We start from the raw sequence: 21,937 nt of genomic DNA on the forward strand, positions 1-21,937 counted from the left end.
TAGTACTGAACGCATCCAGAGAGTTATGTATTCAGTTATTGTACTTTTCAGTTCAATAATTTCCATTTGGTTCTTCTTTGATGTTCTATTTTTTAACTGAGATTTATTTTTTTTTAAGATTTTATTTATTTGAGAGAGAGCACAAGCAGAGGGGAGAGGGAGAAGCAGGCTCCCCACTGAGCAGGGAGCCCGACATGGGGCTCAATCCCAGGACCCTGGGATCACGACCTGAGCCGAAGGCAGACGCTTAACCAACTGAGCCACCAGGCGCCCCTTAACTGAGATTTTCTATTTTTTTTCATTTGTTACACGAGAATTTTTATTTATTTTTTTTTTTGAGAATTTTTATTTTTTAATATTTAAGATTTATTTATTTTAGAGAGAGAGAACGTGAGCAGGGGGAGGGGCAGAGGGAGAGAGAGAAGCAAACCCAGCACGGAGCTGGACATGGGGCTCAATCTTACGACCCTGAGATCATGACCGGAATGGATATCAAGAGTCGGATGCTTAACCTATTGAGTCACCTAAGCACCCCTGTTTCAAGAGAATTTTAAATTGCTTAAGTGCTTTTATGATGGCTACTTTAAAATCCTCGTCAGATAATTCCAACATTTGATTTGTCTCTATGTTACCACTGTCATTCATATTGTGGTATTTTCCTGGTTCTTGATAGAATTTTTTTTTGCATCCTGGACTTTTTGATTTTGTAATATAAGAAAATGAAACACATACACATAAATATATTTGTGTTATGTCCAGGGATTTCATATTTATATATATTTATATAAATTATAATATATATTTATAAAAGACTTTCCTCCTGTTGAGGTATAGCACAAGGGCCAAGTAGGTATTTAAGACTAGCTTCTTGCTTGGTCTTACCACACCACCCCACACAAGTGGGATACCCACTAGTGCAGTACTATTTCTTCCAAGTAGAGGTATAAGAGCCCTTCCCTGCTGGGCCCCACGCTACTAGAGGAAGAGAAAGGGAAAAGCAGAATACAAACTAGTCCTACGTCTTACCATTTCACTGAGCCCTGCTGATGCAGGAGGCAGTAGAGGGGTGAGTAGTCTGTTTTGCATCATCTTGTTCAGTCTCCTTGATGCTAGATGGCAGTGGAGGTTCACCAACCACTGGACCATACGGAAACTATCTGGGTGGGGTAGTGGGGGGATAGAAGCACTGCCTGCTTCTGCTGGATGGGGAATAGAGATGAGTTTCCCACGCAGCCCCATTGCCACTACCCTAGCAAGGAAACCAAAGCATCTACTGATTATACTAGTTGAGACTGGAAGTCAACTGCCTGTTTGGGCCCACCAATACCCAATGGGGCAATCAGAATCACTGGTTTCTATGAGGCAGGCATAGTGAGGTACAGCACTGCTCTGAAACCATAAGTATCGGGTGGTTGTTTTGTTGGTGTTTGACTGGAGTAGGGGAGATATTGCCAAAAACGTGTTCTATTGTCAGATTACTCTTTCTTTTTTTTAAATCTGCTTTCAATGTAATGCACCTACATCATGGGTATTCTTTTACTTTACACCTATTCTTTGAATTCTGAGTTCTTCTAGCAATATCTTATCTTGCTTTATCTTTTACATTACACATCCAGCTTGTCTAAGGTATCTAAACTGTTCCTTAAACAAGCAATGTTTATGAAAATTTACATATCTATCCTCTTCTGTTGAATATGTTTACAAAAAAATCTGATTGAAAGGTTGATATTGGCAAGTTTTTTCTATCTTCTCCATTCATAGATGTCTACTCATCTGCTGATACTGCAAGACAAAGTGGTTTATTGTTCTCTTTTCACACAACTTAATCTGTACACATTCTGTCTATGAAAAGGGTTTGCTTAAAAATGATTGTAAGAAGTGAAATGACATTAATAACTTTAAATATTTCAACCTTTACTTATATCTATTTTTAATGGTGCTCCTGAAAATATGTTTTTATTACAAGAGCTTAATTATTTGTTTCTGATCCTCACTGTCATCTTTCCAAAAATGAAATCTTTTAGGTTTTATTTTATTACATAAGGTATAGAATAAATTATATGCACCTAGAACATACAAATACTTGTTTTATTTATTATTACAATAGTTGTGTTATGTTAGTTATGCTTATATTATTTTTAGGAATTCACTTGTACTTTACTTAGGTTATTACCCTATAAGTAAACATTCTTAATGCAAACAAATGTAAGTATTTTTCAATGAACATATACTTTTCCTTTCACTTATTCTGTATTAGGGTTTTGAAAATAGAAAGAAATATTTTTCAACATCTGTTCAACTATCAGTCCTTTCAATCTGATACTTTTTATCAAAGTGAAATAAGTTACTTGTTTCTTATGTATGGATAAATGGAAATGATAGCTAGCATACATTTATCTATAGACATCTGAAGAAGACTACAAAGGACAAGAACATATCGGCTAAATTTTGGCTCAAAAATGTTGAAAATAAAGACAGCATTTCCTTAACTATTATGGTGGCATGTTTCCCTGGAAATAAAACTTCATCTTGCTCTTGGAAGAACTGTATTCCTTCTAAGTGTAAAGAATTTGTAAGAAGTCAATACTGTTGATACTTTTATCTAAACACTTCTTTCATTGTATTGTGTTGTTTTAAAAATCCATGGAAGCAGGGGCACCTAGGTGGCTCAGTCGGTTAAGCCTCTGCCTCTGGCTCAGGTCATGATCCCAGGGTCCTGGGATCAAGCCCTGCATCAGGCGCCCTGCTCCACAGGGAGCCCGTTTTTCCCTCTCCCTCTGCCTGCTGCTCCCCCTGCTTGTGCTTTCCCCCCACCTCTGTTAAATAAATAAATAAATAAAATCTTAAAAGAAAAAAAAGTTTAAAAAAATCCATGGGAGCAATGGTTACGTGGCTATGAATTATACATGAATATTTTCCACTTTGATTCATCATTCTAAAATTTTTATTTTTTATTTTTAAGGAGAAGAATTCTCAAATCCTTTTCCCTTTTTTTTTCTGAACTTTTCCACGTCTCCTCTTTCCCCCTCAACCCAAGTTTTCACATCTATGTTTCTCCTTTCCAGTCAAGTGCTCCAACCAGTGGGCAAGGCTGCCAGTAAGCAAAGATTTACTCAACATGTGAGGATGTGGAGGAATATTGGCTGGTGCATGCACGGGCTGGCTTTCTCTGGCAGTGCTACACTAACAGCTACTGTCAAACAGAACATCATATTGACCAAAAGAGCTGGGGAAGAGCCATTAGAACCAGCAGAAACTACCTGTGGCTTAGTATAATTTTTTACTTTTTTTTTTTTAACTCCTTTTTTCCTTACAGGATTGTTATAGATCTTCAATTGACACAAGGAAAGTGCTTAAATGGTTTCAATAAGATGACTCATATAAAGAGGAAAGACAATTCAACATATGCAATAAAGATTATATTTATTAATAACTATTAGTAAAGAGCACATAAAGGAATTCTTATTCATATTCTCATTTTCAAATGTTTGCAAAATCTTCACATTTATTGTATTACATGCCAAATGCTATAATTTCAACACTTTATCACCTGTGGTGTTATGAGGCAATAGAGTGTGCACAGATAAAAAGAAATAATGCATATATAAGAAATAAATTATGTCTTCTGTTCATACTTAAATGGTTCTTAATATGTATACACTGATGCATGTGTATTCTTTTACATAAATTCTTAAATGTGCCAATATTTATGGATACTATCCCATGAACAAAAAAATATTTTTAAATGATTAAAATGTGGCAATAACCAAAGAAACCCTGATTTATATTGCAATGTCTCCTAAAGGCTGTGTACATTCAAAGTAGACTTTGCATTGCAATGGACTAACATTCCCTTAGATAATCATAGGTAGGTCCACACCAGGTCAAATGCTTTACTACCTCTTTTTCATATAAAGCAGTTAGTAGGTCAGACATTTCAAAGGACTACACTATTTCAACAAAGGAAAGGTATACTGATGAGCTCTCCTAGAATATGTGCCAGACATACATTAACACCTAACTCTGTTGTATCTAACCTACACAAGCCTCCAGAGCAGCTGCACATACATTTCTTTTTGACATTACAGACAAATAAACCTGTCCAGACGCTTAATCTCTTCTGCATTCTCCCTGTTTTTATTTTTCTGTTATGTTTATCTTACTCTATTAACTGTAGGTATTCCATACTCCCGCCTAATTTAGCAACCAAGAACTGATCCCCACCCTTTTTTGATCTTCCAGATCTTGGATTCCCCCAGTGCCTGGAAATTATGAAAGCAAAACTTGATGACTCACTGACTTTTGGTCCTAAGTGTCTGACCTACCTGTGTGACTGTAACAGCTCTGTTTTAGTTTGGCACCAACCAAATGAATGGAGGATTACTCTCCAAGTATAGCCAGATATTTAAAATAGTATTTACTATTTACAACAATGTGATGAGTATTTGTAGCAGACAGAGAGCTAGGAACTAAGCGAGAATATTATCTAAGTTCAGTGCACAGCTCAATGTTGAAACACATATTTTCCTATGCTATTCTTTTTGGTACTGACTACAACTTATTGCCCATTTATATCAAGTACTTCTTTGTGATGTGGTTTATACATTTATGTCATCAAAATCCTATTTAGATGGACTAGGCTTGGTTTTATAACAGGAGATAGAAAAAGAAAAGGAGCTCTCAAGGGGCTCTGCCTGAGGGATGTGTATGGAGGGAGTAGGGACATACTAGCACATCACAGAGTGCATATGACATATGACCTCAGGTCATAGGCTCTAGGGATACAATTGATCCAGTTTAATAAAAAGGATAGAAATAATGGTAACAGGAACTGCAATTATGATGAAAAGCAAAAGCACAGGGTGTTCAACATTATACCTGTGTTTTTCAAACTGGACTATCTAATTGACAAAAAATGACTTTTTACACTGAAAATATAAAGATGTGAGACTAATTGGGAAAATTCTTAAATATGAGTAGTAAGCCACAACACACATTAAAATATATTACAAAAAAATTAATAAAACATGTTAGTACTGGCTAATAGCTACATAATCAGAAGAGAGGAACATACCAGAAGATAGAGCCAATAGTTATATCAAATATTTATAGAAATTTAGTTCAAATACAGCAGCATTTTCAAATTTATGTAGAAAAGATGAATTAATCAAAAAACAGTGTTACAAAAAATGGATAGCCATTTGGAAAAATATAGCTGGATTTCTCCTTCCCTCAGCCCTTATACCAAAATAAATTTTAGATTGATTCAGCATTTTAACATAGTAAGTGAAAAGTTCCAAGTGCCTGAAGAAAACATTGAAGATATTTTTTAACATATGCTTGGAGTAAGATGACCCTTCTAAGCAGATGACACAAAATTCAGAAATCATTAAGGGAAAGATTTGATAAATTTAACAACATACAAAGTGTAAAAATGAAAAGAAAAATGGTAAAAGTGGTTTAAATTAATAAGGAAGTGTTAATTTCTTAATTAGAGTAGCATAATGTTAAGAGTTCACATGCATATATGTACAAATTCATAAATACATACAAAGACATGCGTATCTGTAATTGTAAATGCATACAAAGCTTAGTTGAATTTATAAAGGGAAATGGGGGTCAGAGTAATATATTTTTCATTATATAGCTTTCAAACTTCTATATTCTTTTTCATTGTCATCATGAGTTACATTACCTTTCTGAATAAAGTACAATTTATAAAAATAAACATGTGTGACCTTCTGGTTCCAGCCATAGTAAAATAGCTTGCTTTGGACTAATCCTTCAGCACAAAACATCTATAAAAGCGGAAAAAATTTATAAAGCATGGATTTGAAGGTTTTGGAAAACATCCAATATAGAAAGGACTTGAAGAGCTAACCTCCTTGAGAGAAGGGAATGTATAATGTGAGATTCATATTCTCTCTGGCCTTCCTTGTTCACTAAAGTCATTTTCCAAATATCAGACAAGGGAAATAGAGCATAGGCAGGAAGTGCAAGTCTTACTGCACTGAGCAGAGTGAGAGCAGATTTTGGGGCTCCCATACTGACTGCCATTTAAAGAGCAAACCCCAGGGGAGAAGAAAACCCAAGAGACAGAGTTCAAAAATTCATATACAAATCTCCCCTAAATCATTGGCTGACTTCTAAACTGCACTCAGAGAGTAAGACTTAGAAAAATCTTTTTAAGTCTTAGTAGAGACAGCATGTGGGGGGCTAAAATGCTAAAGCAGAGATCACAGCAGCCACATGGTGTTGGGATAATAGCTGGAGTTCAAACCCTGCCAAGGTGAGTGGCTTTGGTAAGACCCAAAGCTTTAATCTGAGACCCCAGAAAGGCAACACTGTAATATTAAGGGCTACACCTTAGGAATAAAGACAAAAATAAAATAGCTCTAACAAAGACTAAAACCAAGCCTTAATAGGACCAAGGGGATCCACTAGTGCTCTGGCTGTTTTCCAAAAGAAAATTTAGCCCACCTGGAGGAAGATAACATCATTTTGAATTGCTACAATTTTGATCCAGTCCAAAGTATGAGGCATGCAAAAGGAAAATAAACAAATGACCAAAAATCAAAGAAAAATAAGAAAGAAAAAGAGAAATCTATGGGTGATTTCAATATTTTAGTTACTTGTTAGTTATTAGTTAGGTTGCCAAAAAATAAAGAGAAAGAAAAAATTTTAAGAGCAGCCAAAGAAAATCACACTTTGCTTTCAAAGGAGCACCAAAAGAAAAAAAAAATTAAAACTTATAGTTTAAGGATCATCATTAGTATGGAAGGCAAAAGACAATGGAATATCTTTGAAGTGATCAAAAAGAAAAAGACAATTCACCTAGAATTCTAACAAAAACATCCTTCAAAAATGAAGGCAAAGTAAAGACGTGTCAGATAAAAACTGAGCAAATATACAATCAGTAGGCTTCACTACTGGATATGAAAAGATAGGCCCTCATATTGAATAAATATGACACTATATAGAAACACAGAATATCAGAAATAATGACAAACATTGGAAAAGGTGAATGCAAATGAAATTGACTACTTCAGTGAAAAATAATAATGTCTTGTAAGGCAGATCACAAACATAGAAGTAAAATTTAGTACAACAGAAGCACAAAAGGCAGGAGTGGGGTAAACAGAGTGAAATTGTTTGAAGGTGCTTGCATTGAGAAGTGACAAATGTGCTAATTTAAAGGTAGACAGTAATACATAAAAAAATGCATATTATGTTCTCTAGAAATTACCACTGTAAGAAAAATAAGAGAGTTAAACTGTTAATGGAGAAGGAAAAAATGGATCTGTGAAAATCAATTTTAAAAAACTTTAGAAGGGAGTCAAGGGACCAGCATGGAGCTCCTCTGCCCTACTATTTAATTGCAAACCCAATAGGAAAGTTGCAAGTTCATACTATTTGAGTTACTACTTCACTACACCAGCAGGAGGAAAAAATTCTTCTCTCCTCCCTACCACAGCCCAGCCAATGAGAGACAGTCCCAGCTCTGACAATGAAAAGCCCCTGTAGTCGGAACTCCCAGTTTACTCCAGTGGACTTTTTGTTTATAACAGCCCTCACAATATCCCCCTTTCTTCTATGAACGTCCTTTGTTCTGCGGACTTGCCTATGGTTTTTTAGCTTGCTTGTCCCAGATTGCAATTCTCTGCTATTCCCAAAAAAAAAATCTATTTTTTTCTGGTAAAATAACTGGCAGTTTTATTTATTTATTTTGACTTTTTAAGAGATTTATTCATTTAGAGAGAGCTGTGGGGAGGGAAAAAGGGAGAGGGAGGTAAAGTCTCAAGCAGACACCCCGCTGAGTGTAGAGCCCTACTTGGGCTCTATCTCACACCCTGAGATCAGGACCTGGGCCAAAAAACAAGAGTCGGAAGCTCAACCAACTGCACCGCCTGGGCACCCCAACTGGCAGTTTTATTTTTAAGATTAACAGAATAATTAAATTAAACCTGACTCATCCAAAAGTAGACAAGAAAGGAGGAATAAATGAATAAAAAAACAGATGTGCAAATGGAAAATATATACCAACCATAGGGGGTAAATATATTTCAAGGAAAAATATATAACCACAGGTGGAAAGAGCACACACAAACTTACTGAACAATGAATGCTTTGACTTGTTTGCATGTGGGGGGATAGCCCTCACAACATGACACTGATCAGAAGCAAAGCAGGGGGAGAGGAGAAGACAAGGGAATATAATCAAGGGGCCAAGGGATTGCATAAGGGACTTACATGTCTAAGTGATGTCCCTTAGGAGTCCAGCGGGGCATTTGTCTGGTTACTGGAAGCCTCCTCTGCAGTAAATGACTTCTTCAGGGCATTTGTTTATGACAAAAATATCTTCACACTTTGTACTTATTCTGAAAAAAGATATTTACATAAAGAGATTAGACTGTCTATACACCTAACATAAAAGATGCTGGCTATGGGAGGGGAAATAATTACTTAGAGCACAGAATCCAGAGCCATATTTTAAGAGTTTGAATCCTGGCTCCAATATTTATTTTCTGGGTGATTTTGAGGAAGTTACTGAACTTCTCTTGTCATCCATAAAATGAACATGATAATAATAGTACTCTCCTCACTGGATTACAGTGTGGAATGTGTGAATTTAGGTAAAAACTACTTAGGACAGTGCCTGGCACAAATAAGCACTATGTGAAAATGGCTATTATTAGTACTATTTTTAAAAAGCATTCAATAGGGGGCTCCTGGATGGGTCAGTTGGTTAAGCTGCTGCCTTCGGCTCCGGTCATGATCCCAGGGTCCTGGGATCGAGCCCCGCATCGGGCTCCCTGCGGAGCGGAGAGCCTGCTTCTCCCTCTCCCTCTGCCTGCCGCTCTGCCTACTTGTGCTATCTCTGTTAAATAAATAAATAAATAAATAAATAATCTTAAAAAAAAAAAAAGAAAAAAAGCATTCAATAGGCTTCTAGTTCATACAGAAATACTACTTGTCTTGTTGCTTTATAATGTCTTTGAGAGTGCATATGCGGTAGAAGATGTATTTTACTTTTTAAAAAATAAGTTCTCATGCAACAAATAAATATGCTCCTAAATTGACACATCTAAATACCCAATTAGGTTTATTTCTTATTAGTGTGGCACTCACCCTTACATGTACAGTATTGGATTACATTGCAATGACTTGGTATTTTCTTAAATTTGTGAGCAAGTATTTAAAGTATTTAGGCATCAGGACTCTAACATTTGGTTTGTGCTCTTATTCCTGGCTGTATCTCAGGGAAATATAGAAAATATGATTGGAAATATAAAGAATTTATTTGAAATTAGTCACAGCTCTATGTGACTTTGGCCAAGGTAGTACATATTCCATTTTTTTTCCATCAGCAAACTGAGATAATAAATGGTAGTTAGATGAACTCGAAGACATTTATCTAACACAGCATCAATCTGTGACAAATATAAATTTATACACACACATAAACTCACATACAACATAGGCAGAGGTTATCCAACTACAGTTCTCAAAGGAGCCTAAGATTTTTGGTTTTGTTTTGTCGATTAAAACCCTATCAAAGTTATGGGACAATTTCCAGCACATCTGTTCTGGATAATATTACCATAATTATTTCCTTTCATTGAACATCTCAGCAGTACCAAAGCAATAAGCCAAGTAGAAGCAAAAATCTTATTATTAGGCAGTAATAACGGTCTCCAATTTTCTTCCTCTAATGTACGATAACCGAAGTCAATTAAATACTTCTGGTGGAATTCCTTGAATTAAATAAAGGTCACTTATACTTAACAGCTATAAATGAACACTCACCTCTCAGCTAAGTGTAAAACAGGATCTGGCCTATTTTTATTACTGCAAGGTCCAGTCTGCCCCCAATCTGGGTCTGGGCAGTGGATAGAGCAGGCCACAGGCAGGGACTTGTGGGGAACACACCAAGCTGCCAAGGTCCAGAATGCCCCAAAACAGAGATGCCTGTTCCCCTGCAGCCAGATCTCACAGGAGCTCCTTAGTCTTGCCATCCAAGGCACTGTCGGCATGTCTGCTGATGAGGAACCTTGGAGACCTGACTCCCACAAGGCCCTATGCGCCAGCCCGGCACCTCCGGCTCACGTGGCCTTCCACGCTAGGCATGGGGAACGCAGTAGGAGGAACCTCTGGCCCCAGGAGGATGGCTGGCTAGGCTGCGGTGGCCCCTGTTAACTCAGGCCTAGAGTTCCAGGATGCCTGAAGGAAGGCACCGGAATAGGGAACTCTGCACGCGCGGTTCGTGCTGACTTGGCATCCAGGCTTCCTGAGATCTTCCGGAATCTGGGGAGCATAGAGCTAAGACAAGCCAAAGGAGAGAGCCTGTCCAGAATACCCGTTGCTACTAGGGTCCCTTCTCTTCCACAACAGGATAGTTAAAACCGCGAAAACCAGATCTCGCGATACCTCAGAGCCAAACCTCCCGTGATCTCAGAAGCCAGTGCGGCGACCGGGGCTAAAGGAGATGGGCGGCACCTGTGAATTACAATTGCTTACGTCAGCAGGACCTTACCCAGTATGATGTAATCACCTTTCCAGACTCTGAATCCACAAGAAAGTGGGCGTCCCCTGGTGCCTTTCAAAAATTCTAACTGATCTAATTTAGCCTTGAATTCTAACAAATTAGTGAAAGGATCACATTATTTGGCTAAACTGTTTCTTCAGCTCCTGAAAATTATGGTGCCAGGGTTGAAATACCACCTAAGATAAGTGTTTTAAATCAACGTAAACAATATGACTCTTTGTGCAGTAAGTTAGTTTAAGCCCCAAATCTGAAGTTTGGTATGTTTGCAGAAATGATAGCTGTTTGTTAAGCTCGCTATGTTCTTCAAGAGTTTACAGTTCTTTTAAAAACATTTTAGAAATGCTAGAGAAGTCAATATTTCAAAATACAATACTGAATAGAAAAGCATACATTATAATGAGCCAATTATCTAACAGATTAGGAGAGAAATCTTTCTGGAGAATTCGGCTTTGCTTGAAATACACAGATCACTTTTATTAGATGCGGAACATTAAAGAAATAATTAACACATGGTCTGGTAAACTTTCAAAGTTGCAATAATAATGTTAATACCATTTTATAAGCATTAACCTCTATTTTAGATCCACATTTAGAATGTTTATCAATGATCTAGTTTCATTAGCTATAGTATCTTCTGCTGATAGTACGCAACAATATTCATTTGTCCTCAAGAATAAAATTTAAAATTGTTGGAATATTCATTTAGCAGTACTGACCAACCATTTATAGAATGTAAAAATCATTGTATCTCTGCGGTAAAGAGGTAAGAATGTTACAATTCTCAAGGAGCTTATCCTTAAGTTTAAAGAACTAAATATAATACAAGGCAAAATCTAAAAATTAGTATGGTCAAATTAAAAGGACATATTAGAGAGCATTATTTAATTCTTACCAAGAGAATTGCAAGAAAATTCCTAGAGGATTTCATATTAAGTGCTGAAGGATCAGTAGTCTAGCATGGCAGATACATAGTTTCTCCAAGGTAAGTAACAGGAATGATTATATTAATAATAAGAACTAACATATTTACCACATACTATGTGTTTAAGTATGTTATACATAATATCTCAATTAATTCTTAGAGCAATCCCTATGAAGTATTATTCATCCCATTTTTCAGGCGAGGTAATTAAAGTTTGGAAAGTTAAGAAGCTTACTCAAGGCCACACCTTGTATAGAAAAGCATAGGTAAGCAATATGGAGCAAGACTATGGAGGTTCTTAAATGTTTTTATAAGATGATTAGGTTTTCTTAAATAATGGAAACTTATGGAAAAGAGTAATTCCAGTGAAAACTTTAAAGATGGATTGAAAAGGCATGGAAAGAAACAAAATAAGGCTCCAGGTGGAGACCCTGTAATAGTACAGGAAAATTGACGGTGAATACCTAAACTAGGGACAAATATGAGAATCTTTATACTGACAAGAAAAGATGGGGCTTCCCTACTGCGGGGGCGGGGGGGAGCAATGGACAGCAGAAGATGAATCTGGGTAAAGTTTTCATTTCAATCATGCTATTTAAGAAGGTGTAATGTGTCTTTTGGGAAAAAAAATGTTCTCACAAATCTGATTAAATTTTGATATTTTTAATCTACAAATGCTTAAGTTTTGACTACCCATATTTTGAATCGCTTAATTTCTGGCCAGTGCTTGATAAGTGATCAAGGTATCATTTTCTTTACCATTTGTTCTCCAGCAATGGTCTATATGAGCCTCTCCTTTCTTGTTTTTCTATTATCCAGCTCTCTTGCTTTTCCAGATCTCTGCATATGATTTATCTCCCCTTTATCTGCTCCTAAACACGTAATCATTTATTTTCTGAAAATATATGAAGTATTTACTGTCTTGTCAATTCTTTTATAATTACTTTATACCCTTCAGATTCTTTCTTCATTTTATTCAAATTTTCTCTTGATACAATGCTCCTAAATATATGATTGTCTTCTCTTTCATATACAAATATCTAGTCAAGTTGACTTTACAGACTTCTGGTATTAAGGATGTTATTTATATTGTCAATAACCCAAATTTAAAAGACTTACAATAATTTCGTTAATGTAAAATGATTTCTAAATCAAAATAAGGAAGAAGGGACTAAAAATATTTTGAAACATGATTAATTTTAATACGTTTACAGGGAAAGAGTAAATTCACCAGCAGGAAAAAAAATACCAAAATTAACATTTTACAGGTTTTTAGTCTCAAAGCACAATACATTTTTCATAGAAACAAGTATATCACCATCACAGGTACAATAATATGGCAACATTTATACACAAGGCCATTTACCATTAATAAAATCAGTGGCAATGGTGATGCAATACGTTAGTTTATCTTTGTTAAAATTTTTGCTATCATACTTCCTGGCCTGCAGGAGTATTTGCCAGGATACAAAAGAAAAATGTGTGACCTCACTTTGAACAATACATAGAAAGCTCTGGCTGCCTGTGCTTAACCCTATATTTACTATATTATCACTAGGAATGTTTTCATACCACTATTCTACCATGGAACAATAGTTCATTCCACTTACTATTAAAGCCATTCCCAAGGAATCAAACATTTTAATAGATTCATTTGGATATTAAGGAATTAGTTTATACAAAATAAGAAGTGCAATATCAGGACATAATATTTGATATGCCTAAACTTAACAGAAGAGAAAAACTATACAGGTATTAAGCGGAAAACAATTTCAGATTATTTGGAGTAGGTAATGGCACAGTATTGAGCTGGGGGAAATGTGATACTATGGTTCCTTTCATTTTTTAAGAATTGATTATTTTTAAATGCACCAGATGATTTTCTGAAGGCCATTCACATTCAATGTTTAGATTCATTTTATTAGTGGCATATACAAAGCACCATATAAAATAACATGTGAAATGTAGAACAATCATGACTATGTAATTAACTATAGAAATAACTGCTAAGAAAATATAGCAATATTTAACACAGGATTTCTAAAACCATTACATATTCATTACTTTTCCCAAAGTTAATAATGTCCCATGTTTAATTTTTACAGAATTTATCTATCAAGATTTATATGCATTTGGCACTTTTTGGGGGGCTGAAAATAGTTGATATCTTCTGTACAGTAATGTTACAATTTTATACAAACTTCAGAAGTATGGCATTTGGAATAGTCTTTACGATCGTCTTCCAAGTGTTCCACTTCACACAACAGCAAATACTCTGAATGCCTTTCCTCCTGGAGGATTCTGTAAACTGCAAAAAAATACAGAAAGTATATTGATGTCATCTCCACATATAATCCTCCAAATAAATCATGCTTACTTATGACAGTCAAGAAAGCAGCTCTATGAATCCAGATGGCCAACTCTCTTAGGCTACTATAATTTATAGTTATTGGAAAGCTTGAGTGAGGATGACGTAATTCTTTAAATCTTGGTTGTATGCTGGGCTGCAAGTTTACTAAAATTTAAGGTGCACAGTGGTAATAATAGTATTTTATATATAACTTAAGAGATTCCAGATCATGTTTTCCTGTATTACCACCTTTGATTTTAATAAAGCAGAGTTAGGCAGCCGTTATTCCGTTTTACTGGGGGAATATTAAGACCTAGGTTTACAACTGACCAATATGGTTAAAAGTTAGCTGCAAGTTAAGAAGATAGTGATACTTATGCAATACTCTAGAGTACTATTATTTTTGAGCACCTACTATGAATTTCCCAGATGCATAACAGATGCTAAATGCAAAGCTGTCTTTTTATAAAGATGGCACTCAGATGGTTATGTGAAAGGCAATCTAGATACCTTACATAGGACCATCCCTTGGTGTCCTTTATAGAAACTTTACTGTATGTACGAAATTTGCATTGGCAATTTGAAGAACCCAGTAAATGTCTAAAAGTTAGGAACTTTTCTGTATCTATACAACATACATGAGAGTTAATGCTACTTCCCCAAGTACAAATGATTTGAAAAATCACTATAGGTTCTTTGCTCTTACCTTTTTTTAATACTTGATAAAGTAAGTCATATGCATTTTCCCAAACCACTGAAATATATAATAATAATGGACTGAATAGTATGAGATGACCAGAAGGCATTCATTTATGTCATACTAGGTATCCAACTTCTAATCAAAAAGAGAATTTGGTTCTGGGAAAAATCAGACTCGTTTTTTGCAAATACTTCGTCATATAACTGGATTAGAGAAATATTCAGTGCCCTGCTCACCTAGAGAGAATTACATATAAGAATATAAGAACTAATCTAGAAAGTCCAAAAGAGGATGAAAGAAATTTCCTTACTATAAAATCAATTAACCAAGAGTGGTTCTGACTCATAATCCGATTTTCATGTTGATTTTTATAACCCTGTAGGAGACAGGCTCCTCTGGTACCACAGCTTCTCCCATCCCTAGAGGACCAATATTACACAGGGTTTAAAGGAAACATACTGGAGCAGCCATGTAACTCCAAACCCATACTAAAGTGAGTTGGTTGTAAAGTAAGCATAAAGGGGTGTGTGTGTGGGGGGGGGGTGTAGAGAGAGAGAGGGGAAGAGAGAGGGGGGAAGATAGAGACTATAAATATATAAAATACAAAATATATATGTATACATTTTTAAATTTACCTTTCTGAGAAGATTCCATTTTGAAAAGAAGCAGTGTAAGTCTTTCTTTTGTCCACAGGCATGACGTCAACATAACCACCATGATTTCGCACCACGCCAGCGTGTACTGCTGCTCTGCAGATACTGGACAGCTGAGGGGACGAGGAAAAACCCATCGTTATTAGGAAATTCCTGCTGAACTTGTCCAGTCTACTCTTCCATTGGACTGATATTCAGCAGTTACAGGTGGATGTTTTGTGCATAAAGGAATGTTTCAAAAGTCACAAAGTCAAAGCCCACTCTGAGGGAGTCTGAGGCAGATCCTAAGGGTAGCTACAATGGTAAAATCCCTTCACCATTTAACCTAACAAACATTTGCCTTTCCAAATAGCAGGCTTTTGCTATAGTGAAGCAATCAGATGCAAACTTGCTCCTTCTATCTCTTGAAGGGCCTATTTATCATTCTTAAATTTCAGCCTTTGCTAGTCCCTACTGGAGTCACTCTGACCAAATGTTCACAGGCTTATTATCTGCACCTCATTTATGTTCAGTTTTGACTTACAAACAAATCATAGTTCTGTATATCTTTACAGTCCCTTTTCCAAAATACAAGTATTAAATGGGGAGTTTTCTTCTATTAAATAATGTAATCTATGCAGAGAAAATCTGCCCAAGGAGAAAAATATAAAGAACAATCATAGCTTCTTACCTATATTGGCAATGGCTATCACTTTGGTTTGAATGGTCTGACATAGTACTAGGAAAGTGCTATGATTACATTGTACCAGTTACACAGTCTGCATTGAATTGTATTTCTATGGAAGAGAAAATTATTTTCAGGTCCAACACTTTAAAATTATTAACTGGATTTCTAGAAGTCAACTCTTTTCCTTTGTCCCATTAAAGTCTTCTCCAGACTTTGATGTTTGCGCTTTAATCCTAATGTTCTACCAAAATTTGTCAATAGCTGAATACAGCCTGAGGAAATCCCACAAAATGAAACACTTGAACTGTTTCAGTATAAAACAATCCCCCTCATATCCGAGGGGTCTCTTCTGATCCCACTGGTGTGTTCTTTTTTTTATCTCTATGCACATGTGCGTGACTTAATGTGCTTTTTTTAAGTTCACATAAGCATGTGCATCTTACATGACCTTGCTTTATTACTGTGCTCTGAACTTTGTGGCATCAGTCAGAACTTATTAGATCAGAGAGCCTGAATGCCAAGCTGTTTAATCCTTTTCATGTTTTTGTTATATCACAAAATACCATATATCTAAAGTCTTGAATCCTTACTCTAAAGAGGAATTTTATTCAGTTTAAAGTCCCTCATTGAATTAATGTTTGTATCCAATATGGTACATAACAGATGAAATTAAAAATAATTCTGTACACATTTCAGTATTTATCTTGCTCTGTTAAAAGAGTATTATCAGCATTTTCCCCAAGGCAATAAAAGTGCTTAGATATAACATTCACTAAATCCAAGCACTTAATATGTTTTGAAACTATTGTTTTGCCCATAACTATGCAGTCAGCAGGCATTCCTATTTGAGCTCAAAGGTCAGAAGAGATTTTCTTTTTATACCCGCACTTTGTAAGAATTAATATATCACGAAAAGAAAAAGAATTTATCTGTGAAAACAGTGAAACATTTTTAATGAATGCAGAAATTAACTTTATTTGTAACAAATGAGAAAAGTTCAAAGCAATAGAATGTACAAGTTGTAGCTGTATAAACAGAAAGAGAGAGACAGAAGGAAATGTGGGGAGGGAGGGAGAGAAGATATCTTTCCATATCTTGTATTCAAAAAGATAATGTATTTTGTAGGGGGTGGGAAGATTGACAGTTAATTCTTGAATCTCTGACTCTGTACTGACCTCATAATAGTGATCCTTATATTTCCAACTTACTTTTAAAAGGATCTACATAATAATACATAATCACCTATATTTATTGCCCTAAGGAATATAAAATGACCTCAGGATATAAGTTCTAATAAAACATTAACTCTAGAAAAATAGATGGCTGACAGGTATAGAAGTGTATAGGATATTTTGAAAGATTTTTCACCAGGCATGACTAAAATGAAAAGTTTGGTGTTTAAAGGGACAATCTAAAAAGAATAATTTCTTTTGAAATCTCTGATAATTTTAGCTAGGCTTATTCATGTACACTTATTAACTTATTTTTTCGACAAATATTTATGTGCAAGATTATCTGCTTAATTTCTGATGTCACTGTGTGCTCTAAGTTTGTTAAGGCAGGATGTAATTCTGTCTTGTTCACAGGCTGGCACACATCAAATTGTTGATGAAAAAATGATGCATGAATAGCCCAGCTGTCGCCCTCAGGGAACTTCAAAATAATAAAAGAGGTGGAGAAACAATCATGACACTAACAGAATCAGCTACATGCTAAAAGGAAAAAAATAAAGTTATAGGGGTTGAAAGAAGGACGACGTTATACATGTATTAGGAGATCCCGCAATACACTCCACAGAGAAAGTGGCAATAATTTAGGATGTGAAGAATGACCATGATTTTAACAGACAGGAGGATAAGAAGATAAGCACAAACATGAGAACTAATAAATTAGGATACCAGTAAGACATTTAAGCTGCAGATACGTATAGTGCAAAGCTGAAGCCTGGGAAGGACTCAGATGTGGAGAAAATTTCAGAGCTAACACTGAACTAAAAACAAAAACAAAACAAAACAAAACCCTGGACCTCAATGAACTCACCAATGGAAATAAGATGGTAAATACTATTTTAGACCTCTTTTCACAAACCTATTTCCATAGTATTCTATTGAATATGTGTTTCAAGAGTGTATTTCCTGAATTTGTTTTTGCATCTCTCTGGCTTAGAAATTTGTAATGGTTTCTAAATGTCTGCCACATAAAATCTAAACTCATCAGCATCCATTTAGACTCTCCATTTACATGTTTCAAGAGCCGGATCCCTCCATCCCTCGCACAAAATTGGCTGCAGTCCCTTTGAGATTCAATGCTCACCTGTTCCGAGCAAGCAAACCTATGTGTTATGTGTGCATCTCACCTGCTGTCACCTCCCTGTCTTTGTAGATGCTGTTCATCCCACCTAGAATGTGTCCCTAATCCAATTTATCAACCCACACTTGAAACCTGGCTCAAAGAGCACTTGTCCATATGGAAGCCCTCCCAGCTAATAGTCCTTGTCCAACCCAGTAACGTTGTCCATTATAACATCCCCTCAAGTGGTGTCCTTTTGTACATATTTTAATGTATTATCTGTCCTTGATTCTATGCTACTTTTTAAGTGCTCCTTTGCCACAATATGAAAGATATTGTTCATACATTTGATAATTTCTTAATTATCAAGTTTACACTATAAATTACTGAAGAAACAAAAGGAAGATTTTAAAAAAGCAAAATGAATTTTCCTTCAGAAAGATGACACTGGACTATTTCATAGGGGTCTGATGTACAATGTATGGGCAGGACATAAAGAAAAATTTAGTAAAAATAAATTAATTTGCACTCATATTTGCATAAGGATAGTCATTTTGTAGTGTTATTGCTGACTAGCTTCTCTGAGAATATGTATATCCACATAGAATCTGTTCCCTATTTCTATATATAAATGTACATACATTTAAATGTGTGTATACATATATATACATGAATACTGAGAGCTAAATAAATTAAGATACTTACATCAGAATAAACTCGAGTCCCAATTACACGAGCATAATGAGGATTTGCCTGCATACAGTTACGAGGACAGTAGACTCTGAAAAAATATATATATATAAATATTAAGTAGCTGGTTACTTTAGTCATTCTCACTAATAAGACCACAGACAGGCACACAAAAAAGTTAACAGCATTCTCAATCCTACTCATCTTTTTTTCTTCTGAAATAGGTCAAGGTACAAGCCAGGCAGTAGATGCAATTGCTTCTGCTTAATTTACCCACTTCCAGCTTTTGGCACAAATGAGTTCTTTTCTTTTTTAACTTAATCAGGAAGCTTTCTAGTTTCTGGATTAAGCAGAAAGAAACATCAGGGTGCATTTCTGAGTATCTGGGAATTGGTACCCAATGTGTCTGTAGAATTTAGTAAACCGATAACTTGAAAAATGTGACGCATTGCCTCACACATCTCACAGTTTCTTTCTTCTGTGTTCACATCTTTGGTATCTCCTCTAATTTCATGGTTTTAATCATGACTATAAATTATTGATTTCCAAATTAATATCTCCAGTTAAGACTTCTTAATTCCAAATTTGTATGTCCTATTGCTTATTCAATATCTCTACTTAACTCTAATAATCATTTCAAACTTAGCGTGTTTAAAACCAAATTCCTAATCTCTTCCTCCGGCCCCCAAATCTGTTCTTTCTGTAGGCTTCCTACAATAAAGGGCAACTCCATTACTCCAGTTGCTCAGGCCAAAAACCTTTATTCTAGCCTCAATCCTTCTCTTTATCTCTCACACCTTACATTCAGTCAGCCAGCAATTTCTCTTTCTCATACGTTAAAATAAAATCAGAGCATTCCTAAACACCTCAGTTACTATAACCCTAGACTTTATGGTATCTAGCTATAGGTTCCCCTGTGATCTCCCTGCTTCCAACATTGCTCCCTCCACTCCTGTTTTTCCCCATTTATATAAAAGCATGCCAATCCAATCATAACATTTCTCTGCTCCAAATACTCCAGGGGCTTTCCATCTCATTCAGAATAAATGACAAGATCCTTACAATGGCCAGTAAGCCCTTCATATGTTGTTCCCTCCCCCCCATTACCTTTCTGACCCTATATCCTCCTCTTCCGCTTTCTCCCCCAGCTCCAGTGATACTCACCTAATAGTTATTTCTCAAACATACAAAAAATAGGCTCTTCCTTAGGGCCTTTGCACTTATCTTTCTCTGTGCCTGGAATATTCTTTCTCCAGATAGCCTATTGCCTTACTGATATCTGATTGGCTTAGCTCATTTAAAGAACATATCCAAAAGCCCTTTATTTAAACATGGGGTCCAATTATCACTGTTTAATCACATGTTTAAAAACTCCACTCTGAGAGTTTAAGAAACTATAAAGTGGCACCTTTTTTTAAGCAATGGGCTCTTCAAGTCACACACACACAGACACTCGTGCACTAAAAGGAAATTAAAAACTAAAACTGGAAAAAAACAGAATTCATTTTAGTAAATAGTACACCAGAGTCTCAACAAAATGACTACATGAAAATCATTGTGTGATGAAGGAATCAATGATTTTCCCAAAAGTATTCGAAAAAAACTTTAATCACAACTACCTTTACCAATTGAAAAAATTCCTTAAGATAGCTCTTAAGAAATAGCTGCATTTCTTATTTCTAAAACTTATATAATGTTGTACAGCTTATCTGTTACTTATAACATCTAAACTAGAACCATTTAAATATAAATAATAAATGAGTCCGAGTTTTTATAACTTTAAAGAGCTGATTTTTATAAAAGATGCTATTGGGGATTTCTATAGGAGGAAAGTTGTCCCCATTGACTGTGAAACTTTCCCCATGTGTTTGAGAGCAGTTGGGCATTCACTGCCCATCCTATGGTAGTAAAATCATCTGCTCTACTCTTAGGATCACACTGCAGGCTCTACCTTGACTATATTTAGCACTTGGTTTGTGGAAGGCCAAGGTCGGTTGCTTCAAACTGAGTTTCTACTCAGGCAAGTTCAGGTCAAAGAAAGACTGAAGGAGGTTTTTACTTGCTTGTGTTCTAATCTCTGGTTTTAATACCTTGTTATGTATTACTGAGAATGTAGATAGTGACCTGGTAAGCATTCCTTTATATATAATTTAGTTGTAAGTTTTTAATAAAAATGTTGACACATTTTAATGATACCTGCTTTTACATCTTGAACATTCAGTAAGTTTCAAAGATCAAGTTATTTATAGATTATATGTAAATCAGGGTATGATTTCTGCCCTCCACCTCATGCCCCATCCCCAGGTCAGGAAAAAAAAATTCTCTAGTAACACAAACACATGATATTTACAAGGTTATGGAACTAAATAATAGAGACTGCTTATTTGGGGCTATTCTGCCTGCTAGGGAACCTCTTAAGGACACAACTGTACAGGGAAATATTGTTTTTATTCATGCTCGTCTTGAGCTAATTTCCTTTCATTTACTTGTTCTTGGCATTTTCTCCGGAATAGATTTATGTCTCAACTTATTTAAGTCACATGAAATTCTGAAACAGATGTACCAACCACATGGTTCTTTAAAAGTTATAAACTGCTATATAAATCATACCATTATAGCATAATTTAGGAAACTATTAAAAATTTTGTATGAGAAAAGACAACCCTTTGTTTCACTAGTCTTTAAAAGAAAATGGGGGGGGGTGGTTCCAGACTACTTAAGGTCAAAATTATTTATAAATCATTACTTCTACCAATTTGTTATGTTGGTAACAGTAAAAGGTAAAATTAATTTTTTTTAAGATTTTCTTTCTTTATTTATTTAGAGAGAAAGTGTACGCACAAACAGGGGGAAGGGCAGAGGGAGAAGGAGAGAGAGAATCCCAAGCAGACTCCATGCTGAGCATGGGGCTCAATCCCACGACCCTAAGATCATGACCTGTGCTAAAATCAAGAGTCGGATGCTTAACTGAAGCCCACCCAGGCACCCCAGTTAAATTTAATTTTAAAAATTTCTCTCTTGGAGGAATATTTTCCTTCCTGGAGTAACCAAATAAATAGGAAACATTTATTAATATTTCACTTCAGTGATTTTTATTTCTTTTGGAACAATATTGCTATA

At 35.6% G+C, this 21,937-nt stretch overlaps 1 protein-coding gene across 1 annotated transcript in view; it reads right to left on the bottom strand.

Annotated features, from left to right (window-relative positions):
* Nucleotides 1-12,646: 12,646 nt before the first annotated feature.
* The window catches only part of CRISPLD1 (cysteine rich secretory protein LCCL domain containing 1), a 44,597-nt gene continuing 35,306 nt past the window's right edge, over nt 12,647-21,937 (bottom strand). The window contains exons 13-15 of the mRNA XM_036090908.2: nt 18,833-18,908; nt 15,154-15,284; nt 12,647-13,776 (exon numbers count right to left, since the gene is read on the bottom strand). Coding sequence (XP_035946801.1) covers nt 13,725-13,776; nt 15,154-15,284; nt 18,833-18,908 — 259 coding nt within the window. The 3' untranslated portion in view covers nt 12,647-13,724. The remainder of the gene's footprint in view (nt 13,777-15,153; nt 15,285-18,832; nt 18,909-21,937) is intronic.

This window comes from Halichoerus grypus, chromosome 5 (assembly GCF_964656455.1).
Source record: "Halichoerus grypus chromosome 5, mHalGry1.hap1.1, whole genome shotgun sequence".
Lineage (NCBI taxonomy): Eukaryota > Metazoa > Chordata > Mammalia > Carnivora > Phocidae > Halichoerus > Halichoerus grypus.